General features: G+C 37.4%; 1 protein-coding gene across 2 annotated transcripts; it reads left to right on the plus strand.

Moving 5' to 3' along the window:
• Positions 1 to 4,939: 4,939 nt before the first annotated feature.
• LOC133714436 (cycloartenol-C-24-methyltransferase) lies at positions 4,940 to 10,095 on the plus strand. 2 transcript variants are annotated; one of them, XM_062140549.1, is made up of 14 exons: positions 4,940 to 5,103; positions 5,241 to 5,360; positions 6,710 to 6,776; positions 7,245 to 7,318; positions 7,437 to 7,521; positions 7,630 to 7,685; positions 8,000 to 8,054; positions 8,233 to 8,280; positions 8,405 to 8,488; positions 8,609 to 8,725; positions 8,836 to 8,919; positions 9,017 to 9,151; positions 9,255 to 9,352; positions 9,781 to 10,095. In XM_062140549.1, exons 2-14 carry the CDS (start codon positions 5,278 to 5,280, stop codon positions 9,848 to 9,850), a joined length of 1,056 nt encoding a protein of 351 aa, XP_061996533.1. In that variant the 5' UTR covers positions 4,940 to 5,103; positions 5,241 to 5,277; the 3' UTR covers positions 9,851 to 10,095. The 2 variants fall into 2 exon arrangements, with proteins under 2 accessions (XP_061996533.1, XP_061996534.1); XM_062140550.1 differs by lacking the exons at positions 4,940 to 5,103; positions 5,241 to 5,360 and adding an exon at positions 6,060 to 6,620.
• The last annotated feature ends 14,319 nt before the right edge of the window (positions 10,096 to 24,414 follow it).

Here is a 24,414-nt window from a genome sequence, read left to right on the forward strand (position 1 = left end):
CAAGATTCTATCAAGAAGAGAAAGGGGGAGAAGGAGGTGAGAACCAAAGCCCCTTCCATCTGGAGGGCACAACACAGGCCGGGTCCAGAAGGAAGGAAACAGAGGAGGAAAGACGAACCTCAATTTGGCTTCCCTCCCTTCCCCGATTTGCTCCAAGTGGGGGATCCTAACAAAAAATGATCTTACATGACCGGAGATCCCACACTTGGAGCCCCCTCGTGTTTCTAAACCAATCTGAAGCCTGGCATGTTCCATCCAGACTCCCAGAAGGACGAAACAAGGGGTTGCCTAAGATTACGCCATGAGGCCTAACCCAGGCTTAAGATTACGCCATAAAGCCTAAAATTTAGAGGCTAAAGGTCATTTCATGAGGGGAAGATTTGTGAAGAATGAGAAAAAGAAGCAAGGACTGAAAGGCCATCTTGAATATTTCAGAAAAGTTGTTGTGAGTATTCCCTTCCCGAAATACAACTATTTATAGGGACTTCAGGCAAATCCCCACCCTTGGATGAAGCTCAATTTCAAAACCGATGTCAGTAAATCGAGATTAGTGATTCCAAATCTCGGGAAAAAAGGGACTAGCAGCATGTGAGGAGCGGTTTTCGAGGAGGTAACTGTTCTATTCACGAGATTATTTTTTCACGACCGTTGTTTTTCAACGAGTGATTAATGCCTTAAATCTCGGAAAAGAAGAGATTATTGACGTGTAAGGAGACGGAACAGTTTTCGAGGGGGCCTACAGAGATTGGCCCATGAAGCTCAATTTCAAGCAAAGTTCCTTCACGCGGAGTTCCGCCACAATGACACCAGCTTCGGCCTAAATGGCCCGTTCTCTGAAATGGGCCAGGTTGCGGCCCATTTCTTCAGAAGCAGCCAAAGGTTCATCGAATTGGGCTTCTTTTGCAGCAGTTGCATTCTCAACAGAGAGCTAGCCAAAGGTAGATACTTGCTGCTATACACATGGCGAAGCTACCACCAAGGAAGAGAAGGATCCTCATTCGCGATCAAAAGTAGTCTCCTTCGCATGGGGGACACGCTAAAGTTCTGATCTACTACAACCTGCCCAAGTTTTGCCAGATCCATGGGGGGCAATAAAGTTGGCAAAGGAAGCGTCAGTTCATGACAAAGGCAATTCAGTAGTGGCATTCAAGCTTTATGGCCTATTTAGAGGCCTATATGGAAACAGTCAAGCCAATACAAGTGGCTTTGGAGCAACAACATTATAAGAGTAGTGTTGATTCAAGACCCATTCAGTCAAGACGAAGACCTTTGACTTCGAGGTCTAGGGGGCAATGTTTGGACCAAAAATAAGCATTTTGGCCTGACAATGCGTGTCTTGGAGAAATTGAGCCAATGTCAGTGGCTCAAGCTATATATTGTCGACAAGTTCGAAATATATATTTAGAGGCTAAATAAAGCCTACTATGGAAGCATGGAAACATGAAAAGTCAACTTTAGCACATTTTCCTACTTCGGCTAGGAGAAACCGAGCTAAACAAGGAAGGAGGGGCGGCAGACTGACCAAATGAACTTGAAATGAGTTGAAACTCTGCAGATCCATTCTAGACATCCCAAGGATAATTTCTTATGAAGAGTGCCAGAGATTTTTTTGAGTGGAAGGCCTTCAAACAATCAGTCCAATTTTCTACAGAAGCAAAACTGGAAAACTGGACCTGTAAGAGGTCCAGCAGCATTTCCAGCCCAACCGCATGGAATAAAGCTCTGAAAATTTGTCAGGATGATCTACACTCATAGTGGAACATTTTTTATGAAGAAGTAGAAGGCTCAATCTGAAGTCTTGTTGGAGAAATAATTGAAGGAATAAAGGGGCAGAAACTGACCTAAAACCAACTCAATATTCACATGTTCATGTTTCCTACCCACATGAAGAAAGCTAGATGCTTTTCTTTTTTTCCTTGGATATATTTTTCTACTACAATCTCTTTAATAGATCATCATCACTTCCTTGTTTTTGCACCTTCATGCCTTGCTTTCATTTCATCATTTCTCTATCTTTTCCATATTTTACAAATCACTTTCATACTCCACTTTCATTATTTTTCTTCCACTCATCATTTCACTCTTCTTTTTCTTCCCTATATAAACACCTTCTCCTCTCATTCTAAAGGACACATTCACAACACAACATCAAAACATCTCTAAGATGATCTAAGTTCTCTCTAGAGCAACCTCTCTAAGAACAACTCCTCTCCTTCTCTTTCTCTTACCGGTGATCACACTCCTAGTCCTAGTCTTCTCAGAAGCCGACTTTCAGTGCCACCAAACCCTCTGTCAACGTGCTTCGGTCCTAGTCTCCTCGGGAGCCGACGGTAGTGCCGCGACCACAACGGTTACAGAACCAGCCAAGCAAGGGTAACGCCCTAGCAACACAGCCAAGCTAAAGTCACGCTTTAGCAAGATCTCAACATTTCCCAGTGATGTCGCTCTGCTCGATCTACAATATTGAGTATCGATTGTGTTAACAAGAAGAAACTTCAGCAAAGTCCTCACCACGAGGCAGAAAGAATCCCACGACGAGGTTGGTGCTCTCCTCGTCTACAATCGCTTGATAGAAGTCAGGTCAAGGGACACCCTCGACGACCGCACCCGAACGGTGCTGGCACGCCCGGGCAAGAAAAGAGACTGTTGACCAGCTGCAACAAAATTGGAGCCAAACACTTGGTAAACGAGCAATTGTGACAAAGATGAAGAGTAGTTTTAGATTTAGCCTCACATAATACACAAAATTGTGACTCCAAAATAGCTCTTTTAGAATGTAACCTTTTAAGAGAAGGAAGAATATCATGGCACACGCTCCACACATGTACCTTAGCAGAATTAGGTATCACCACCTTCCAAATCTTCTTCCAAAAATCCACCCCAACTGAAAGAGTAATAAGGCTCTTTTAGAATTAGAATGAGCAAAAGAAAATAGATATGCAGTTTTAATAGAAAACAAGCCATTTCGTTCTAGTCTCCATACACATCTATCTTCAACTATTCTAGAGTTCAATGGGATATTCAAAAGCGGTCTGCCTAAAAAGGAAACGTGTTCCTAACAACAAACTCATTTCATGCCCTAGAGTTAAGTAAAAGCTCACTAACCTTGGTAGGCACGTTTACACCTGGTAAAGGTACATCTGGTTTGTGAGTAGGAAACCCTGGAATCCAAGAATCATCCCAGACACGTACTTGCTCACTATTCCCTATTTGCGAATAAGATCGAAACCTGTTAAAGCAATTCTCTTGTGGAGAAAATACTTCTCCAAGAGTAAAATGGAGAGGCATGCAGTTCGATTATCTAAAAAAGGTGTTCGAAGGAAGTACTTAGCCTCATAAAATCCAAGCAATAAGAGATAAAGGATTATGATAACTCGCCAAGCTTGCTTGGCTAACATAGCTGAATTGAAATATGCTAAACTTTGAAACCCTAACCCTCCTTCTTCCTTAGGGTTATACAATGCATCCCATGTTTTCCAATAAATTTTTGTCTTGTCCAGTGTACTGCCCCACCAAAATCTTGCACACATTTGCTCCAAGTCCTCACAAAAACTTTTTGTAAGCTAAATCACTCATAGCATATGTTGGCAAAGCTTGACTCAACACCCTAATCCAAACGTCCTTGCCTGCTCCACTTAACAATTTACCTTGCCAATTTTTCAACTTCTTGGCCAAATTATCTTTGACATACTAGAAAGCAGTTTTTTTTTTTTTTTTTTTTTTTTTTTTTGTTTTTTTTTTTTTACCAACAAAAGTTAAGAAGCCCCGATACTTTTCACGAGAATCAACAATCTCCACCCTCAAGAGACCTGAATCTTCCTACTGCATGTACTTAGAAACATTTTCGCTGAAAACGGCTGAGCTCTTATTAAAGTTTACTAGTTCACCTGAGTCTTTCCCATAGGTTTCAATAAGCTCTTGAAGCTGATAACAATTTTCCAAACAAGCTTGAGCATATTACATACTATCATCAGCAAAAATTAAGTGAATGACTAAGGGAGCATCCATACGAATTTCAATACTTGGAAGCAAACCTGCAGCTTGTTTTTGTTGCAATAAAGCTGGATAAATAGGGAGATAACGGGTCTCCTTGCCTTTATTTCTGTGGATTCCAGCGAGGGAACTGAGGATCATCGAGAGAACAAGTGTCTTCAAACTCCATTACTTGTCAATCATGAACAAAGGTCAAAGGGTAAACCGGGGTTGCCGGCTTACGACTCTCCGATGCCTAAGTCAGATATTTGTAAAAGTATTGACAAAGTAGGAGGAGAGAGAGAGTGATTGCTTACCATAAATGAGAGGATAAACATGAAAATATAGTGAATGTTTGACTTTTCATCTCTCTTTTAATGTAGGACTAAATGTGGGTTATCAAAAATTGTAGCGACTTTTCATCTCTCTTTAATGTAGGACTAAATGCGGGTTACCAAAATTGGTAACGTCTAATGGCCAAGTATTTTTGGTGTTTCTACTCAGCGCACAACGAGTATCAACAGCTTCAATTCCTAAGTAGAAATCACATAGCCATGAGGCTGAACACGCACTAGAAGAGAGTGTACCTCACTAAAATAACACAATGCATCACCATATCAATACACACTTGAACAAATCCAAATCCATCCATGACCATATAAAAGAATTGTTGATTTAATGTAATGAACATCATGTGAGTTTTTTTTTTTTTTAACGAACATCATGTGAGTTGGAGGATCTCATATATAGAAATCACATTACTGTCAAATAAAAATAGTTTTGGTGATCCAAATTTGTTTTTTTTTTTTCACCACTTAATCAAATAAAGCAGTTGGAAAAAGAAAAAGAAGATAAAAAAGAAGAGCAAATGATATGAGGTGGACAAGGTTGGAAGTCGAGATTGATGGATGGATGTGATTTAAAAACGTGAACACCACTCCGTGTTTAATTTCGCCATCCCTCTCGCTCTGTCTCTCTCTTCCTTCAGCCTCTCTGTATGTATATTTAACCAAATATAGCTTTTCACCAGCGAATCTCTCTCTCTCTCTAAGTATCTATCTAGTCTTGAGCCTCCGTCAGAAAAAAGTCTTCTCGTTTTTCTCGGGCTGTCTCGGATCCTCCTTTTTCGATGTAAAAACCAGTACATTCATACTCACATTATCTTCCAAACCCCAAAACCCCCCACACACACTCACATGTTTTCTCTTCTTTCTTAATAGTTCTCTCTTTGATGATGATGATAATGATGTTGTCGGAATTTGGTGTAGATCTCCGTAACTTGGTTGTTTCTGGGATTTTAAGGAGATGTCGAAAGCTGGAGCATTTGATCTCGCATCCGGCCTCGGTGGCAAGATCGACAAAAGCGATGTTCTTTCTGCTGTTGACAAGTATGTTATGTTCTCCCATTCTAAATTGTAGTGATGATCTGATCTCTCTCTCTCTCTCTCTCTCTCCCCAGATTAAGCATAGGATTAACTATAATCTTTACCTACAATGTTGTTTTGAGTAGTAAGCAGAGTCAAGATGATCAAAGCTAATCTGTAAATTATGAGACTTGCAATGATGGAAAACACCCAGGGTTTTGTTGGGTGATCTATTATTGGTTTACGGAATGTTTGGACAAGTCACGTGAGTCTGATGTGTAACATGTGATGCTTGAATGGCTGCCCATTCACGTTTGTATGGCTCTCTGCCTCAAGTTTTTATAGGTCCCAATTTCAAGTGTGGTCCTCTACAATTTTTTTTTTTTTTTTGGTATCCAGAAATAAGTAGGGGAAATAAATTGAGTTCTGGGAAAATTGTGCTTACTTTGACTTGGTACTGGGGAATTGTTTTGCAATTACACTATTAATGAGAGTCTGAATGGTAGTTGTCGTGTTTTATTTCCTTTTCTAGTTCTGGGTGATTTCTTGTCAGATCTACCTAACTTAAAAGGGTTGAAGCTCTATTTTTTGGAATGTAGCTTTAGGCTTTTAATAAGCAGCCATGAAATTCTGCCAAAAGGCAAATTACACCAGAACTTTTCACTATGAGTTTCTTTTTATTACTATGTTGAATTTTTATTTGCCTTTTACGCTTTTGGAACTGAATTACGTTTTCCTTATGTTCTAATAGAAGTTTTAGTAGGTGTTATCCTTTGAAATAAGTAATTAGGTAGATAATGGGTTAAAACTCTCGACTTCACGCTATTCATGAGTTATGTGTGTATTGAGGATTAAAGCCTAGGAATTCTTGCAAAAAAGAATATCAAACAAGTTTAATTAACAATTGTTCGATTTGGGAGCATTTAGAGGGCTATGATTTTCCCTCAATTAACAAATCAAGGTTTTTTTGTGTGTGTGTTAGTTCTGAATTCTTCGATGCAGCTAGGTTACTATACTTTCCAAACTGCAATTTTCTTTCAAGTGCTATAACATTGTAGATAAGGACCTAACATTTGTTCAACTTTTTCAATTTGATGTTAATACACCACAATGTTTAATTCATGATATGTTAAATATTGAACTTAGCCACCTGTTGTATGGGTTGTGACACAATAAGGACTTCGAAGCAGTTGTTCATTTTTATCAAACTATTAAATGCAGCTGGGAACCAATTCTTGACCCTCTTGCAATGTAAAGTTCCAAGAAAAAATAACCGGACATAATGTATCCTCATAAACTTTTATTTTATTTTTTTATTTTTTTATGTCATGGGATATGTGGTTGTAATATCAGTTAATTGAACAATGGTTCAGGTATGAGAAGTATCATGTCTGTTATGGAGGTGAAGAGGAAGCGAGAAAATCAAACTATACTGATATGGTAAGAGAAGCTCTGTTTTTAACCCTTGTCTGTTGCATGGTCAATTATCTGTCTGATTCGAAGAACCTGTTTTAACTCCCTTTTTTTATAAGCTATATGTTCCTGATTGGGATTGTGCTTCTCTCTCTTGGGGATATTATTCATGAGATACGCTGCAAACTTGTATATCTATTTATAGTAACACTTTCCCTGGAAATGAGTGCTGTTTTACGTTGTACATGCTCCCAATAAGCTATCATTGTCCTTGTAGATAAGGCATAGCAATCTAAAAGATTTAAATTTGTTAATACCATCAGTAATGTGACTCGAGTATGACAAGCTATGGGGTGAGGATTTTACAGATATTAACTTGATTGATTATGTTGTGCATATGGGGCAAGTTTGGCCTTTCGATGTGTCTTTCGAGTTTCAAGGATGAATGATTGTTTGTTACTAAGTAAAATGGTTACCTTTTCGTTGGCATTTCAGGTTAATAAGTATTATGATCTGGTTACCAGCTTTTATGAGTATGGCTGGGGAGAGTCCTTCCATTTTGCACCCAGGTTCCTCCTTTTTCCTAGTTCCACAAAGAAGCCATGAAATCTTTCATGTAAAAACAAAAAACCAATGAAGTATCATCTCTTTTACAAGAGTTTCTGATGATGAACCTTTTTCTTGCAGATGGAAAGGAGAGTCTCTTCGAGAGAGCATCAAGAGGCATGAACACTTCCTTGCCTTACAACTAGGACTGAAACCTGGACAGAAGGTTTGCCTTCTCAAGTAGACTTAATGTAACACAGATTATTAAGCCGGGGAGATACTTTAGTATTTGGTTCAATATGTTGACTTGGTTTTTGGTATCTTTTGGTGCTAGGTTTTGGATGTAGGTTGTGGAATTGGAGGACCACTAAGAGAAATAGCACGCTTCAGGTGAATGCCATTTAATTATTTTTACTTTGGTTGATGTGGTCTGTCTTGTTGTGGCTATGATATTTTGATTCGAAGTTGCACACACACATCTAGAGGCCAGACTATGCTATCAAATGTGCTTTTAGCTCCCTTAACTGCATTGTTTCTTTATAAATTTTGAATCTGTACTACTATTGCCTAATAATACTACATACAATTAACATTGATTATTAGGCCATTTGCAATGTTCTGATTGAGTAGAAAATAATTGAATTGTTCAAGAAGAAAACTCTGGAAATTCTTGTCAATAATTTTGTATATGGTGGTTTATGCAGCTCGACGTCAATTACTGGGTTGAACAACAATGAATATCAGATAACAAGAGGAAAGGTTGGTGCATATTGAACAACTTGCTTTGATATATTTTCAATAGCTAGTCTGGAATGTTTCTCAATTTTCTTCAATGGAAGTATAAAATCTAGATGTTTTTTTTTTTCATCTTTGAAATTACCACTGGGATGACTCTGTTTCAAGGTGGCTTAATTTTCAAGCGTTTTTTGCTCCATAGGAACTGAACCGCATTGTTGGAATTGACAAGACCTGTGACTTTGTTAAGGTTGGTAGTCCAGTATATTAAGTTCATGTTTTAGGAGGTTCCTTTATGAAGTACTCCTCGCCTCCCTTCTTAATTTTCTACAGCAATGAGTTAATAATTTATACTTTGTACTTGTATGATGCAGGCCGACTTCATGAAAATACCATTTCCTGAAAATACGTTTGATGCAGTATATGCAATCGAAGCTACCTGCCATGCACCAGATGCAGTAAGTTGCCTTTTCAGTTTTTGGCTTGGAGGCTTCCAACTCATTTAAAGATCAAAAGCAAATACTCAATGGTAAATCCAGACGCGTCTGATGGCTTAATATTTGGTTCTTTCTGTGCAGTATGGATGTTACAAAGAGATTTATAGAGTACTAAAACCTGGTCAATGTTTTGCTGCATATGAGTGGTGCATGACTGATTCGTTTGATCCCAATAACGCAGAACATCAAAAAATTAAGGTATGAACCAGATGCATAAATCTAGATGTTGATCTAAATCTTTAAATTACTTCTGAATGGATTTTAGATTTTGAGTAGACACATATATGAACACAATTTTATTTACACAGGCAGAGATTGAGATTGGTGATGGCCTCCCGGACATCAGATTGACAGTAAAGTGCCTTGAAGCTTTGAAACAAGCAGGTTTTGAGGTCAGTTGACAGGTTTTTCTTTCTTTCTAGAATCTTATAGCATACGACGAAATTTTTTGTTTAATTTTATTTGTTTCTTTTTTCCTTGTGACCAAAGGTCATATGGGAGAAAGATCTTGCAAGGGATGTAAAGGAGTCACCTCTTCCTTGGTACTTGCCTTTGGACAAAAGTCGCATTTCACTTAGTAGTTTCCGTCTAACAGCTGTTGGCCGCTTTTTTACTAAAAACATGGTACGATTCTTTTATATTATGGTTATCAAAAGATTTGGAAGACCTCTTTCTTCCGTTGATTTTATGCAGCATAGTAAATATGTCTCTGTTACTATTCATGTAGGTCAAAGTTTTAGAATATGTTGGACTTGCTCCACAAGGAAGCCAAAGAGTTCAAGATTTTCTAGAGAAAGCTGCTGAAGGGCTAGTCGAAGGTGGAAAGTAAGTATTCTTTTTTACATGCATAGTGCTTCATAGATTGAACCTTCATCCTGACCACTGACCAGTGTATGGGAATGGTAAATTTGCTGAAAGATGTAGTATTTTATCTGGAGTCCTTTGCCTCAAACAAGATTTATACAGCATGACTTCATAATTATTGTCTTAGGTAGCTTGCAGTCACATTACTGGTTTTTGAAGTTGAACAATATGATTCATTTTTTTTTTCTTCTCATTGTTCGCTGATAATATTGGAAAACAGAGCCATATAGATTCTCAGCTTCTAAATTGGAGTACAAGAATTGAATTGGATTAGAGTGACATTTCAAATTTTCCCCTTGTGGAGTAGATTATATTCTGTTTTAAATCAGTCGAGAGATTTGCATATACTGGCTATACTGACAATTATGTTCTTGATTAATGATTTTCAGGAAAGAGATCTTCACACCAATGTATTTCTTTGTGGCCCGGAAGCCACTTTCAGCTGCAGATAGTCAGTAAATTAGTAGCGCAGAGTAGTTAACCTGCCGCTGTGGTTTCAGAATCTTCCCAGGGATTCTAACTCATGGAGAAGAAGATGTACTTTAGAATTGATCTGTGATCATGCTTACCTGACATGGAAGTTGTCTAAAGCTGCTTGTTTGTGTTTTATCATGTGTGTTTATTTATTATTAGCATCTGTATTTGTATTTGTACTTGTCAACCTTGTCCAGACAATGAGAGAACGAAATTTCAACCCTGCTTCAGCTGGTTTGTTTGTCTGTTCATGTATTGTTTCTTTCTTTCTTTCCTTCTTTATTTCATGTATTATTATTCCCCTGCGTCTCCTTGTGCAACTTAGTATCAAACTAGCCAGTTGATAACTGTAGGTTTGTCTCTCATTTAGTTGAATTTTCTTTTTGTCGGTTTTCTTTTACTCTAGTCTGTTTTTGAGATTAATACTTGTGTTGTCCAGAAGATGCTGCCTTCATTTTCTATTCTTTTAGCTACTTTTTCTCCAGTTCGTCCTATTTTCATGCTTCCATTTACATCGTCTGACAGAATGCATCGTTTTCTCGATGAGGTTATTTCATTTTATTTTGTCAAAAGAAGGTATATAAAGGTCACGCCGGAAATCAATGTTCAACCTGTTTACATGTAATGAGTTGAGAGAGTATTTTCTGCGTTCAAACTATAGTTGTGATTATTCGTTATTTGTGACTTGTGACTACTAATCTCTATAGCACACAAAATTAGACTTTCAGCATGATACTGCAGAAGTAATTGAGATGTGAGAAACCAAGGGACCAAAAAAATCACCTAAAAGATACCCTATATTGAAAAAAAAAAAAAAAAAAAACACATCTCATGTTGCTCGCTTATATGAAGGTCATGACGGCGGGAGAGAGCATGTATTATTTGGTCATAGTCTCTCAAAACTAGACTCATACTTTCAAGTTTAATCGTGAGATGATTATTAGTAAAATTTTAAACATGAATGTACAGCTCATCAAAGGATTGAACTTAAAAATCAATGAGTTCATATTCGATCATTTCTATTCAAAAAGTAGAGTATGGTATGAAGTTTTGTCATAGTATAATATATCTTTTATTATGGCTATGGATCGATGGCACGTATGATACGTAGAAAAGACTTGAAAGAGGGATGAAAGTAATGAAACACGTAATTCATCATTATGTTTTGATTCAAATGTACACATAATGTTTGGAAGCTTTAAAACGTGTTTGAAATACGGAAGTATTTTATATTTTATTAAAATACATGAACATATGTGAAACTGGAATCAAAGAAAAGTCATTCAAAGTTATCTTTGTTGTCCCTCTCTGTATTTTTAAGCTTTCTCTAGTTGTGAGAAGTCAGTTTCAAAGAGGGGTAAAACCCTTTTTTTTTTCTTTTCTTTTGACTGCAAATCTCACAACTAGTTTGTAAAGAGAAATTTTATTAATACATTGCGAAATACTAGATACACATCTCCTACTTAATACACCTTCTATTAACTTTTTTATTTTAACATTTTACTAGATACATAATCCCAGACTTCCTAAACGATCCTCATTCACAAAACACAATACCTATTCACTAAATACACATCCTTTTTTTTATATATATCATCTTAACTTGAAAAAAAATATATTGCATTCTCGATAAGAACAAGTTCTTCCTTAATATTACTGGAAGGCCGGAAGAGAGAGAGTTATTTGGCTGAATCAGTTTGTTGATTTGGAAGGATCCAATTGAAGTTAAACATGGAAAACACGGGGTGTCACCGCAGCAAGTTGTGTTACGCTGTGTTCAATGGCAGATGAGAGGGTGGGGTCTGAGCAGATTCAAAAAATGAGGTAGGTGAGAGCCTGGAGTTGGGGGGTTTGGAGGCTGAAATGTTTTTGATGGTGCGTGTGATGTAGTCAAAGGAAGAGTGGGTCTGGGGGCAGTCATTTTGAATTGGGATGGAACATTGAGAGGGGCACTAGCTATTCCCATTGATGGGCTAATTAGTCCTACTTCCACTTAAGCTTTAGCATTATGGAAGGAACTTTGTTACTGTAAGAAAATGGGAATTGAAAGCTTAGAGATAGAGAAGTAGAGAAGTCGTACCTCAATATTTGAGGGTTGAGAAACACTAATATCAGAATCCATTAGGCTATTGATAATTTTCTTTAATTAGAACTATGGATGTTCATCGATCAGTGTTGTTAACTGTTTCTAACTACGGTTCTAAGTTTGTTCATTCACATTATTCACGTAAAGGAGAAGAAAACTCTAAAGCGGGATAGTATATTCCAACTATGTTTCTTTGTTTTTTATTTACATGTCACTTTTGGTAATTTAACATGCCCATAAAATTTGATGTTTGGTGTATGAAAAAATGGATATGAATCTAGTATTTTGCTATGTGTGAATGAAATTTCTCGTTTGTAAATTGAATTCAAAACTTTAAGTGAAAAAAGTAAACACGTCTCTAGATCAAATGTTATTAAGCATGAGTAAAACCTCTTTATTTCTTAAGAGTAAAGTTAGTGTCTGATCCAAACTTAAGGCCAACGCAAAACTTCGTCCGGCGAAGAACTAGTAGCTCATTTACTTGTTTACATAGGAACTTGGAAGCCAAAGTCAAGAAGTTCTTTATCCTGATGTTGATGGTTTGCAAGATGAAACCCTGTCAACCCTTTAATAATTAGTCTACAATCCTCCATCATTTGTTTTTATATTCTAGTGGAGATGGAAAAACTAGATGCATGTGTTGGGATTGAAGAGGCGATGGCACCATTTCAACTCACCGAAAGTCAGTTTTGTTCTATATGTTTTTTCTTCTCCCACTTTGATATTAATAAGCATGACTCTGCCCTCAAAAGGATATAAGTAAATATTGCCAAAGAGTTTTGATGCATGTTGCTTCAGTATGAAATGAGAGCAGGCACCTGGTCATCTTTGGTCTTATACTACTTGTATGAAAATTCTTGAGTCCAAGAACTCAATGAATGTGACAGAAGAATTTTGTAACATTCAATGAACAAGTTCTAGCCAGCAATTGGTAGTGACCAAGATTTTCAATCATCTATTTGTAGCTATAAAATGGCGAGACATTATAATCGCCAATTTCGCCACTGGAACATCCCTCGTATCGAAATTTCAAAGATGGGTAACGTCTTCGCTGAGTTTATGACATAGTCTCCTTCAAGCTACTCGAATTCATTTGGTCCAGTTTGGTATTTTGGTCTATGCTGGTATTGGGTGCTTTGGTTGTTTGACTTATTTTTGTATTGAAAAGTAAACCCAACCCTAAGCCACTCTAATTGGTTGGTTCTTGAAAGTGACCTCGTTCGCAACTTGAACCCACCAACCAACCTAGAGTAGAAGTTGTCAACAGCCATACAACTCCAAAATTGTTGCATAATTCCTCTCTTTTTTTTTTTTCAATCTATTCATGTGTGGGTTCAAGAAGAATTGGTGTTGCTAATGTCCAAACTACGACAACTTTAGCTCTTCGGGATAGCCTCGATCATCATTGCTAAAAAGCGTAATTTTAGAAAGATCATTGAAGGAGGGGACTCCAAACTTGTCAATGATGTTTGCAACATTTCTTGGAAGCTGAAATAAAATTGGAGCAGGCCTTTCTTTCTGCATCTTTTGACTATTTTGTTTTATCGGAAAGCAAACTCTGCAGCTGATGCTTTAGCAAAGTTCAGCTACTCGTTTAACTTAAGTAGCTTTTGGGATGACAAACTCCCAACTACTGCTGGTTAAAACTTTGATCGGATTGGTTCCATTGCCCTCCATACTTTAATCTCTAGTTTGTTGTAGTCTTTTCTTACATAAAAGAAAAACACCAACTCCAAAATTGTTTATAATTCCTCTTTCTTCGACTTATTTCATGTGTTGGTTCATAATCTAGGGCACAGAATCATTTGCACATCATAAAAAGTTAATTTCTTGATATCTCACGGGACAATCTTGTCAAATTGTCCATATACTAACTGGTGGACGAAAAAAGGGTATCGAGCCAATTGTCGATCCAATTTGTCAGGACCGAAAAAAGGGTATCGAGTCAATTTGTCGACACATGACCAAAAGATCATGAGTCAGATCTGTAATCGGCAAAAAACACAAAAAAAAAATCAGATCTGTCAATTTCCCAAAAAATGCTTGTTTTGGAATTTCACAGACACAAGCTGTGTATTTCCCAAAACTCAATAATATTCTCAACTCTCTAATAACCCATAAACCACCACCATTGCAATGAGAATATGAGCAAGATAGAACCACATAATTGCAGAAAAGTATAACAATTTTCATTTCCCATAATCAATGATTATGAGTACGACCCAAAAAATTTGGTTGTGTATACATTTGCCAATAATCAAACAGAGTAAAGAATAAACTCATTGCTGCTCTCAGCATTCTTAAAATGCATCCCCGCCGTCGCCGTCGCGTCGCCGCCGGCTAAAGCGTGGTGGGTGTTGTTGTTGTTGTCGTGATGGTGGTGGTTGTCGTCATGGTGGTGCGGCGCCGGAGGATGGTAGTACTTGCGACTGGTCTGGGGGCAATTGGAGTGAAACCTGGCGGCCACTCTGACTCCCTGATCCAAAAGCTCCACAAACTTCATGCCCATCTTCGCCGGAGAAAAGGGTCGGAGAGACGAAACGAGAAGAGGTGAAGGCAAAAGAGGAGGAGTTGGGAAAATGGGGTTTGCTTAGAACACGTCCCAGAGGTGGTCTATGAAGAAAGAAGAGCCCATGAAAATTGGGACAGAGGGATTTGAGAGGACGATGACGGCAGAGTTGGAGCCCTTGAGTTGTTTATATAGCTGTCTTGCTTTACGTTTTCCCCTAATTCCTATTTTTTATGATTTTATTTTGGGGGCCTTCGTTGTTCTTTCTTCCCACGTTTGGCCCCTATGTTTTTAATTTTAGGTGCTTCGTTGGTCTTGTTTTTCACATTTTACCTGAGATAATACTTGGCTAACTAATTATGGGGTAACCGTAGCCAATAATAAGAGGATACGTGTTTTTTTAATAAGGATAATGCTTACAGTTTATTGCGGTGAAATCTTCTTCACATTCTTGTCAAGCGCTTTTAGCTGGTTAGTTAACACGTGTTCTCTTGTTATAGCTGGTTAGCCAAGTATTATCCTGCTATCTACTGCATATTAAGTTGTCTTTGGTGATGCATTTGCAATCACGCCCTCCAAATTTTGTGTATTTGACTTTATTTTTTTAAGAGAAATGAATTGATGATGGATATATTTGCCCCAGAAAGCACCTACTCCTGTTGAAAGTCCAACAAGCAAGGAATACATTTGAATATGGGGGAATATATTATGAAGTAAACCATACTCAAATAGTCTGAGGATATGTTTGTTTCATGGCTAGTGGCTTGAGAATAAAGAAGTGTGTTATTTTTTCATGTTTGGTAAGAGTAGAATCAAGAAAAAAAATTCACTTAAAAAAAAAAAAGAGGAAAATTGAAACGCTCCGTTAACTGTTGCATTTTCTTTTAGCTAATTAATTAGACAATTTCATTACGCCAATAGTTTGTCAAGTCATATGAAAAGACAAATAAGGACAAAGAGAGAAAACTGAAAGAAAAAAAAATTAAAAAAAAAAACTCTTTTATTTTTTTTGATTAAAAAAAAATACTCTTCTTAAATTACCTCCCTAAATATAACATTCAATTAAATTGATTTTTATTTTTTATTTTTCCGGAATTTCCTTATATTGACATATAGTTTTAAAATTTACCTAAAATAATTAAGTAAAAACAATAATTTCTATACATGGCCCATCATTTAATACAAAAATAAATTCAAAACAATCTAATTTGGAATTTCCTTAAACTAAATTCATTGAGTATTATGATATAGTTATTACTCGATCTTCCAACCAAAACCCTTGAAATTCATTCTTTTAGCAAATTCAAAAGGATTCCAGCAACATATCAAGATCGAGAACCTCTGATTAATTTTGGTGGAGGAGAGACCTACTCATAAGAGAGCAATTTTGATTCATTCTTTTTCTCATGTTGAAGATAGAGATAAAAAGTAGAGTAACATATTGTTGTATCTTATGTTCAAGGGTGTTTTGGTAAAAATAAGGAGGTCTACTTAGCCTTTTAAGTATTCTAAAAAGTAAATTAGAGGTGTATTAAGTATGGGAGGTCCAAATAGCAAATTTGGAGGTCCAACTAGAACCACCCTTTTTAATATTGTAATAAGATCTTTGATTGTTCACAAAAGAAAAAAAAAATTCAATTACTTACACTCTGCCTAAATCCAAGGATGGACTAAGACTCAACAAAATAAAAAAGACAACCGTACAATTTAATAAGTGGAAGAGGGGGAAAGTGAAAATATGAGAAAGTATGGGGAGTCTTGGTGCAAGAAATAGAAAAGCGTGTGAACCGCAAATACCCGAATTTCATGGGAACGGAAACGCGTCGGGACACATCTAAAAATGCGCAGCATGTTCGCCGCGTTGCGACGGGTAATTAAATGCCATTCATTCCACTTATACCCCTGGATTTAAGTCAAATTACGTGATTTTCCTTTCGGACTTTGAACTGTTCCTTTTTGACTTGCTCCAAAGATCAACGACTAGTCGTCGCTCTCTAGATGCCGCCCGCCCAAACGACCCTTCGTTTCAGTTTTATTGAAAAATAGTGCCTTTTTGGATGACTTGCTCCAAAGATCAACGACTAGCCGTCTCTCTAGATGCTGCCCGCCCAAACGACCTTTCGTTTCAGTTTTATTGAAAAATAGTGCCTTTTTGGATGATTCCAAAACAAAAGGAGAAAATGGCATCAAATTTTATTACTTTTATGCCGTGTCTTGGCATCTCCCTCATTCTTGTTTGTGGTTCTTACCTTAGTTGAAAAGGTTCCATTTAATAAATCTTCTGTAAGTGAAAATTTAAAAAAAAAAAAGATTTCTTCCAAATTTTTTTAGATTAGAAGTGGAATATCTATTTGTGATCTGATCCACCTAAAACATACCCATATAACTATGTAAAGCTCATGACTACAAGACGTATGGAAAAATATGCCGCAATAGACTTTTTGAATTGATGTAATCTCCTTGTTTTTTTTCTGTAATCAAAGTTTTATTTTTCTAAATTTAGGGAGATTAGTTCCCATTCTGGCAACTGAAAGTCCTATTGGGGGGCAATAGACGTCTATTGGGGGGCAATAGACCTCTATTGCCCATCTTTTAGGGGGCAATAGATGTCTATTGGGGGCAAAAACTTTCCGGTGAGATTTTCAGCAAATTCCGGTGGGCGGTAGCCGATGACCGGAATCCGGCAATACTTTGACCGGATTCCGGCGGCCGGTGACCGGACTCCGGCGGCGGGTGATCGGGCTCCGGCGAAGTTTCCCATGGTTTCTCTCTCTTCCATTTTCTCTCTTTCTCTCTCTAAGTAACAAAGGGGGAGGGTAAAATGGTATTAAAAAAAATTAAAAAACAAAAAAAAAATCTTAATGGGGTATTAGGGAAGACCTCCTTAGAGTGTTTTGGGTAAGAGGGAATTAAAAAAACTTAATAGGGTAAGTGAGAAAAAAATATCTAAAAATGGGGTAAATAGACAAAAACCCTTTTTTTTTTTGAGAAATTTTGAGAAATAACCATTATTTTGCTTCTGAATTGACTTTTGACCTCCAATTTTGAAAAGAATGAAAAATAGCCTTTAATGGTAGGGAAAAGACATGAGTACCCTTAATCAATCACCAACTGTTAAAGCCTCGTCTTTTTCCGAATCCCCATTCAGTTTCATCAAATCTTTCAAAACTACCGGCAATCCTATGAGTTCTTGCTTCAATACAACTTTGCCGGCAAAATACCCAGAGCTACATTCAACGAATCAACGTTGCTTTTGAAAATCAAGCCAAAAAAGAATCAAAACGGCAGGTGAAAATGGGAGCAGTGAAGAACATCTTGAATGCCATAGAAGTAGCTGAAGCTCCAGATTGCTCTGATATCCAAACCCAGTACGTAGAAACTCAGAAAGTACCCCCAAACAACCAGTACCATATACCATAGGGAAGAAGTTGTTAGAACCAATCAGCATATACGAACAGTATATATATAAAATCTAAATCACAAATTGAATATATAATAATAAATAATTAATTGAAATCAAATAACTTTAATTCGAAATTGAATCACTAACTTGATCAGATAGAGGCCTGCGATGCAGTGACCTAAGACAGAAATTCGCCCCTACTTGTGCTGTAGTTTCGGACGTCTATCTAGAGGATACAACTATCTGGTACAAGTTCTTGCACAAGAACTTGACCCTGACGAATTCTACTTTATGTTTCTCAGAATAACTTTTTGGGGGGAGGAAGAAGAAGATCGATTGATTGATCAATGACGACCGAAGGTCGTCCTTATAAAGAACCCAAATCGAGGAGTTACGTCGGTTGCGTCGGCAGTTGTTTGACGTTGTTTGATTCCATCCGTTGCAACTGTTCGATTTTATCTGGAAATTGAACAGTAAATTACGCAAAAAATAAATTCTTATTTTAGTCAAACCGAGCCCAAGAGTCCCAAGGCCCAAGGCCCATCTTTGACTTATAAATATATATATGTATATTCCTATGGGAAGCCCAATAGGAAAGCCTACCGAAGCCCACATTTTGGCTTGTTGCCCATTTAGTTCTTTACATGGGTGTGTCCTAAAAAGGGTATGATCCTTCAAAGTTTCTTCCATCTAGTCCCACAAGTTCCAACAGAAGTTTCAATTCTATGTTCTTCTCTGTACCCATATTCTTAGAAGAAAAAAAAATCATTGATCAAAAACTGATCTTGATCCTTTTCTTACCAAACCCAAATCATTCCCAACTTGTGCTTGAACATCAAGCACGTGCTCTTACCCAGAAACCTTGTTCATCATATCAATTACCCATAACATACTCAGGTACCCATAAAAGAATCAAATTGCCTTGATTCTTTTCTGACCACTCCAAACCAGACCCATACCAGAATCATATCAATCAATCAAAATTGCTGTCAATCTCTTGCTCACACGAGTTCAATACCCTAGAAAATTAGCCATACCAATACCCTCAACAGAAGAACTTTGTTTCTTTAATTTACCCATCACCCATTGTTTGGACCCAAAATGAGCATTTTGGCCTGACAAGGCGTGTCTTGGAGAAATTGAGCCAAAGTCAGTGGCTCAAGCTATATATTGTCGACAAGTTCGAAATATTTATTTAGAGGCTAAATAAAGCCTACTATGGAAGATTATGCGAGCTGCAAGAAAAGGAAATGATGGAAGCATGGAAATGAAAAGTCAACTTTAGCACATTTTCCTACTTCGGCTAGGAGAAACCGAGCTAAACAAGGAAGGAGGGGCGGCAGACTAATCAAATGAAATCCAAATGAGCTAAAACTTTCCAGATTAATTCTAGACATCCCAAGGATCATTTCTTATGAAGAGTTCCAGAGCTAGATATGAGTGGAAAGCCTTCAAACAATCAGCCCAATCTTCTGCAAGAGCAAAACTGGAAAGCTGGACCTGTAAGAGGTCCAGCAGCGTTTCTGGCCCAACCATTATACCAAAAGCCCTGAAATTTTAACAGGATGATCTACACTCATATTGGAACATTTCGTATGAAGAAGTCATGGTCAAAATCTGAATGCTTGGTGGAGATATAGCTGCAGCAAAATTGGTGCAGTAAGTGCTTAAACCTAACATTCCATTAGTGTTTAAGTGCTTGAACCTAACAATTCCATAAACTCATAAGTGCTCCATAAACTCATAAGTGCTCCATCATGATCCCATTAAGTGCTCCATTATGATTTGTTTAAATGCCAAATAGTGTTGCTTGGAAGCCTATATATAGAGGCAAAAACAACAACAAAGGAACGACAACACAATTCAACAACATCTCTAAGATGATCTAAGTTCTCTCTAGAGCAACCTCTCTAAGAGCAACTCCTCTCCTTCTCTTTCTCTTATCAGTGATCACACTCCTAGTCCTAGTCTTCTCAGAAGCCGACTTTCAGTGCCACCAAACCCTCTGTCAACGTGCTTCGGTCCTAGTCTCCTCGGGAGCCGACGGTAGTGCCGCGACCACAACGGTTACAGAACCAGCCAAGCAAGGGTAACGCCCTAGCAACCCAGCCAAGCTAAAGTCACGCTTTAGCAAGTTCTCTCTACTTCCCAGTGGTTCTCGCTCTGCTCGATCTACAACATCGAGTATCGACTGTGATTTTCAAGAAGCTCAGCAAAAGTCCTCGCCACGAGGCATAAAGAATCCCACGACGAGGTTGGTGCTCTCCTCGTCTACAATCGCTTGATAGAAGTCAGGTCAAGGGACACCCCCGACGACCGCACCCAAACGGTGCTGGCACGCCCGCGCAGAAAAGAGACTGTTGACCAGCTGCAACAAAATTGGAGCCAAACACCCATAACCAAGGTTTTTGCTCAAAGATTGAGCAGAAGCTCATACCATAAGATACTAAGAACAAATTTTGTTCTTCATCTAATCAGTACCGTACCATACTCAAGAAGAAAGTCAAAGTACCTTCCGATTCCGGAGACCCGACCTGTATCTTCGACCCCCTCCGCCGCTCGGATCCTCCTTCGACCCGACCTATCATCATGTACGTTCTTCAGCCGAACTTGTACGTCGAAGAAAAGGAAAAAAATAATTGCTTTTAAGTAGTCGAAAGTGTTCAAACAAAACGATACGATGAAGATAAAGATTGAAATGATGAGAATTAAGAGAATTCTGCATAGTTTATAAACTGTGGGGTATTTGTGTCTTTTGACACTTTAAAAAGGTCAGAATTCAACTATTTTTTTAGTTTGGTTATAAATCAATTCAAGGTCCTAAAAGAGGCTATTTTTCTAATTTTTTTTTTTTTTTTTTTTTATCAAAAGCTATAATTGCTTTTGTTGTTTTTTGTCCATTTATATTTGATTTTTTTAAATTTTTTTTTTTTTTTTTATCAAAAGCTATAATTGCTTTTGTTGTTTTTTGTCCATTTATATTTGATTTTTTTAAATTATATTTTCAGAGATAATTAAATTAGTGTTAAATGAGCCAAGTCGTGCCTAGTTCAAGCTCAACTTCATTCAACAAACGAGTAAAGTAAAGTCGAGTGTGAGCTTGAAAATTATCAATTGAGACGAACTAAACTTGAGCTCTTTAAAATACACAAAGTCGAGCTTGATCACCTTTAAAATAGTTTAAAATTGGGGTACTCGGCCTAAATATATTATCTTTTTTAACTCTGTATATATGCATATCAAATCTTTTTTTTTTTAGAGTACTAGCAGCTTAAGTATCAAATCTTAAAATGAGAAAATCGGACCTAGCTGCTTCTCTTTGCTAGGGTTTCTCATTGAAAAACTTTCTTCAACAAAACTCACTAAATCTTCCATGGCTGACGCTATTGCGAGTCTGGCTGCAGCCTTCCAACTTTCGGACACCGCTAGGCTAGACCTTGGAGTGGCAAGCGTGGTGGCATTCCAGGATATTCACTCTTATTGGTGGGGCGTTGCCAGAACCTACTCTGCTGGTAGAGGAGGGACTGGTTTTGGCTTTGAAACAAAAGCAGGGAAAGCTTCTCATATCTTGACAGAAAAAGAAACTTGGGCGTCCGAAAGGAAGTAAGAACAAGACCAAAGTGATGCGTGAGTTAGAGAAGGAACTGATGGCCAAGAAACCTAGGAAATGGAAAGTTTTCTCAAAGCTGTGTTGGAAACACCAAAGGATGCAGAGGAACCAAATGCGACAGAGGAGGCTGCATAAGCAACAAATATGGAGGAGGTGAATACTCCGGAGGAAGGTGTGGAGCGTGAATTATCATCTTCTACTCCTATTATTTATATCTTGAAGGGTCACACAGAAGGACTAATCTCTCTATTGAACAATTTTGTCTGCTGCGGAGGATTAGTTTTTATGAATTAATAAAAGTGCGTATCTCTGGAACGTGGGTATATTGGGGATATGCTGAATGCTTATTCTTTTATAGAATAGGTTTTCTTAGTGTACTATGTGAAACGACTATTTCTGACGACCTCTACGGATGTGACGTGTTTGTACTATTTGCTTAAATTTCAATATAGGTTGAACTTTTCGATTAGAAAAAAAAAAAACTTGTGAATTCGAATTCATAGTCGAAATATAACTTTGTCTATTGTGGATGCATCAAGACAGTTAAATAAGAGGTTAGAGCTGCATGATGCATTGAGTAATTAATCTGATGGAAAAAAAAGATACTACAAGCAAAGCAAACACATTCAAAGAATCAAGAGAAGAGAAGTAATTTAGCTCCAATAGAATTGATGTCCACATGCTCCGGCACCGCCATAACAAATTAACACAATTACATCGTGATTAAAAAACAAATAAGGAAAATATTAATATCGTTTTCAATATTGGCCGTACTAGGATGCCGATTGGTACCAACCTACCTACCAATATAATGTCAAATTAATTAACCCAATTTGCACCACCATTAGGATTTAATAATGGATTTCTTTATTTCTCTGTTACGTATGATTATGGTAAATACTATATTAGATTATTTACACACGCTACACCGCTGAATTTCTGTTTTTCAAATAATTTATTCCTTTTTTTTTTTTTTTCATATGAATCTATGATCCACCCCCTCCGGCAACGAAAAACTACAAAAATGGTCATCTATCTATCAACAGCGTAGCCTTATAGGAGTCGGCGCGAGGTCGTTCTTATGAAATTATGAATATGCACAAATTAAGAAAATTAACTGTACAAATAAAGAATGTCTGGTACTCGTTAGTGAAATGAAATATTCCTAAGAGTTATAAGATATGAATCTCTCTAAAATCTCATCTCTTGCTAGATTAATTGTTAACCAATATAGGATGCTTCAACTTACAATGATACATGCATATCATGATGATTATAATCCTAAACTAAAGAGTAATACTCAGGCACGGAACCAGGAATTAAATTTGAGGTGGGCTATATTTACCTTATGCTGGGAAGAAAAATTATTTTTGAAAATTTGGCATAGTCTACTTCATTTTGATGGAATATCTCAATTGCATAACACTTGTCAAAATATCATTCACAAAATGCATTTTGTTACCCAAATCAAACCATAGAAAATTAAAGCAATTCAAAGTTAAATATTCGATGTCAATGCAAAATCAACTAGAGGGAACAAGAAGAGTCATCACTAGATGGACTTAATCACTTTGTACCATGTAAGAGTCAAATTTAATCAAACTTAACCAAACCAAAATTAATAATACAAATTCAATCTCTTTTTTAAGAATCAATAGATTTGATTACTTACATTAGAAAATCTAGAAATACCCAAATTCTAATCTAAATTATATTCTAATTTCATCAAAAAAATTCATACCTCAATAAAGTTGAGGGAATGAGAGCAGAGACGCAGAGTGCTGAGGAGAGGAGAGAGTGACCTCTACTAGGTGGGTGAGAGACCGACGCTGATGTGCAAAGAGAGGTGAGAGGTGAGGAGAAAAGACAGAGAAGAGGAGAAAAGGGGAGAAAAGGTGAGGAGGGAAGTGGGGGACGACATAAGAGCAAGTGCACCCGTAGTCAAGAAAAGGCAAAGTCGAGAAGTCAAGAATTCGACCAGTCAAGCTACTATTCACTGCCACTGGACATAGGTTTACACCCGTTGTTTTTCTTGCCCGGTCAACACTGTTCACGTAATTCACTGTTCATATTACTGTTCACGTAGTTCACCATTGGATTTAGCTGAGCACATTACTGTTCATATAGTACTGTTACTGTTCGCATTTACTGTTTACTGTTCATATTACTGTTCACATTGGGATCAAAATCACTTAAGAAGCCAACCCAGCGCTGCCAAGTGTCCTGCCTCTTTGCTTTTCTTCCTGACGTCACCCACGTTCCTCACAATATCAAGCTGGCAGCTCCATGACTTTGGGCAAGAAAAAAGTCACAGACTTGCCCTTTTTTTTTACCTCAGTCATGCAAAGCCAAGCTTTGCCCAGTCAAGCTTGGGCCGGTGGAAAGTTGTTTTCTGCAAAGCCCGGTCACCACGTCAAGATTCCTCCTTTTTGCCCGGGCAATCCACCACCGGTGGACTTGCTCTAACAAGGGAGAAAAGACAGAAAAGAGGGGAAAGGGTAGACAGAGAGTTGTTGCAGTTTTATATATTATATATGTTTGAAGTGCTATAACTTAGGGTGTATATAATCATTTTATTTTTATCCAAAAGTTGGAGTGTGCTGCAGCACACCTTAGCACACCCTTAGTTCCGTGCCTGGTAATACTAGGTTAACAACATGTTTGGTATTACTTGCATCATGCATTAGAAAATTTCATCAAATGATGTGTCTATGTTAGATTAGCTGACATATAAGGTGGAAAGCAGCTGATGCTCGAAAAAATAATATCTATTTTTGTACATTCTAGTTGAGATTTGTCCGATAAAAATATATTCTATTTTTGTACTGAGCTACATTAATGTTTGCTCAAGATGAGCAGGAGAATGAGAATGCAAGACAGGTACATTTTACTGGAAATTATTCATTAATAATTGATCATGAATCTAATTCAAAAATCTGAA

The sequence above is a fragment of the Rosa rugosa genome, chromosome 6 (genome assembly GCF_958449725.1).
Source record: "Rosa rugosa chromosome 6, drRosRugo1.1, whole genome shotgun sequence".
In the NCBI taxonomy this organism is placed as follows: domain Eukaryota; kingdom Viridiplantae; phylum Streptophyta; class Magnoliopsida; order Rosales; family Rosaceae; genus Rosa; species Rosa rugosa.

Excerpts from the sequence above, each read along its gene's own strand:
- LOC133714436 (XM_062140549.1), top strand. The coding sequence starts at position 5,278 with ATGTCGAAAGCTGGAGCATTTGATCTCGCATCCGGCCTCGGTGGCAAG. Across the intron at positions 8,489-8,608 it reads CCTGCCATGCACCAGATGCA|TATGGATGTTACAAAGAGAT; the intron begins GTAAGTTGCCTT and ends CTTTCTGTGCAG. Across the intron at positions 9,152-9,254 it reads GCTTTTTTACTAAAAACATG|GTCAAAGTTTTAGAATATGT; the intron begins GTACGATTCTTT and ends CTATTCATGTAG.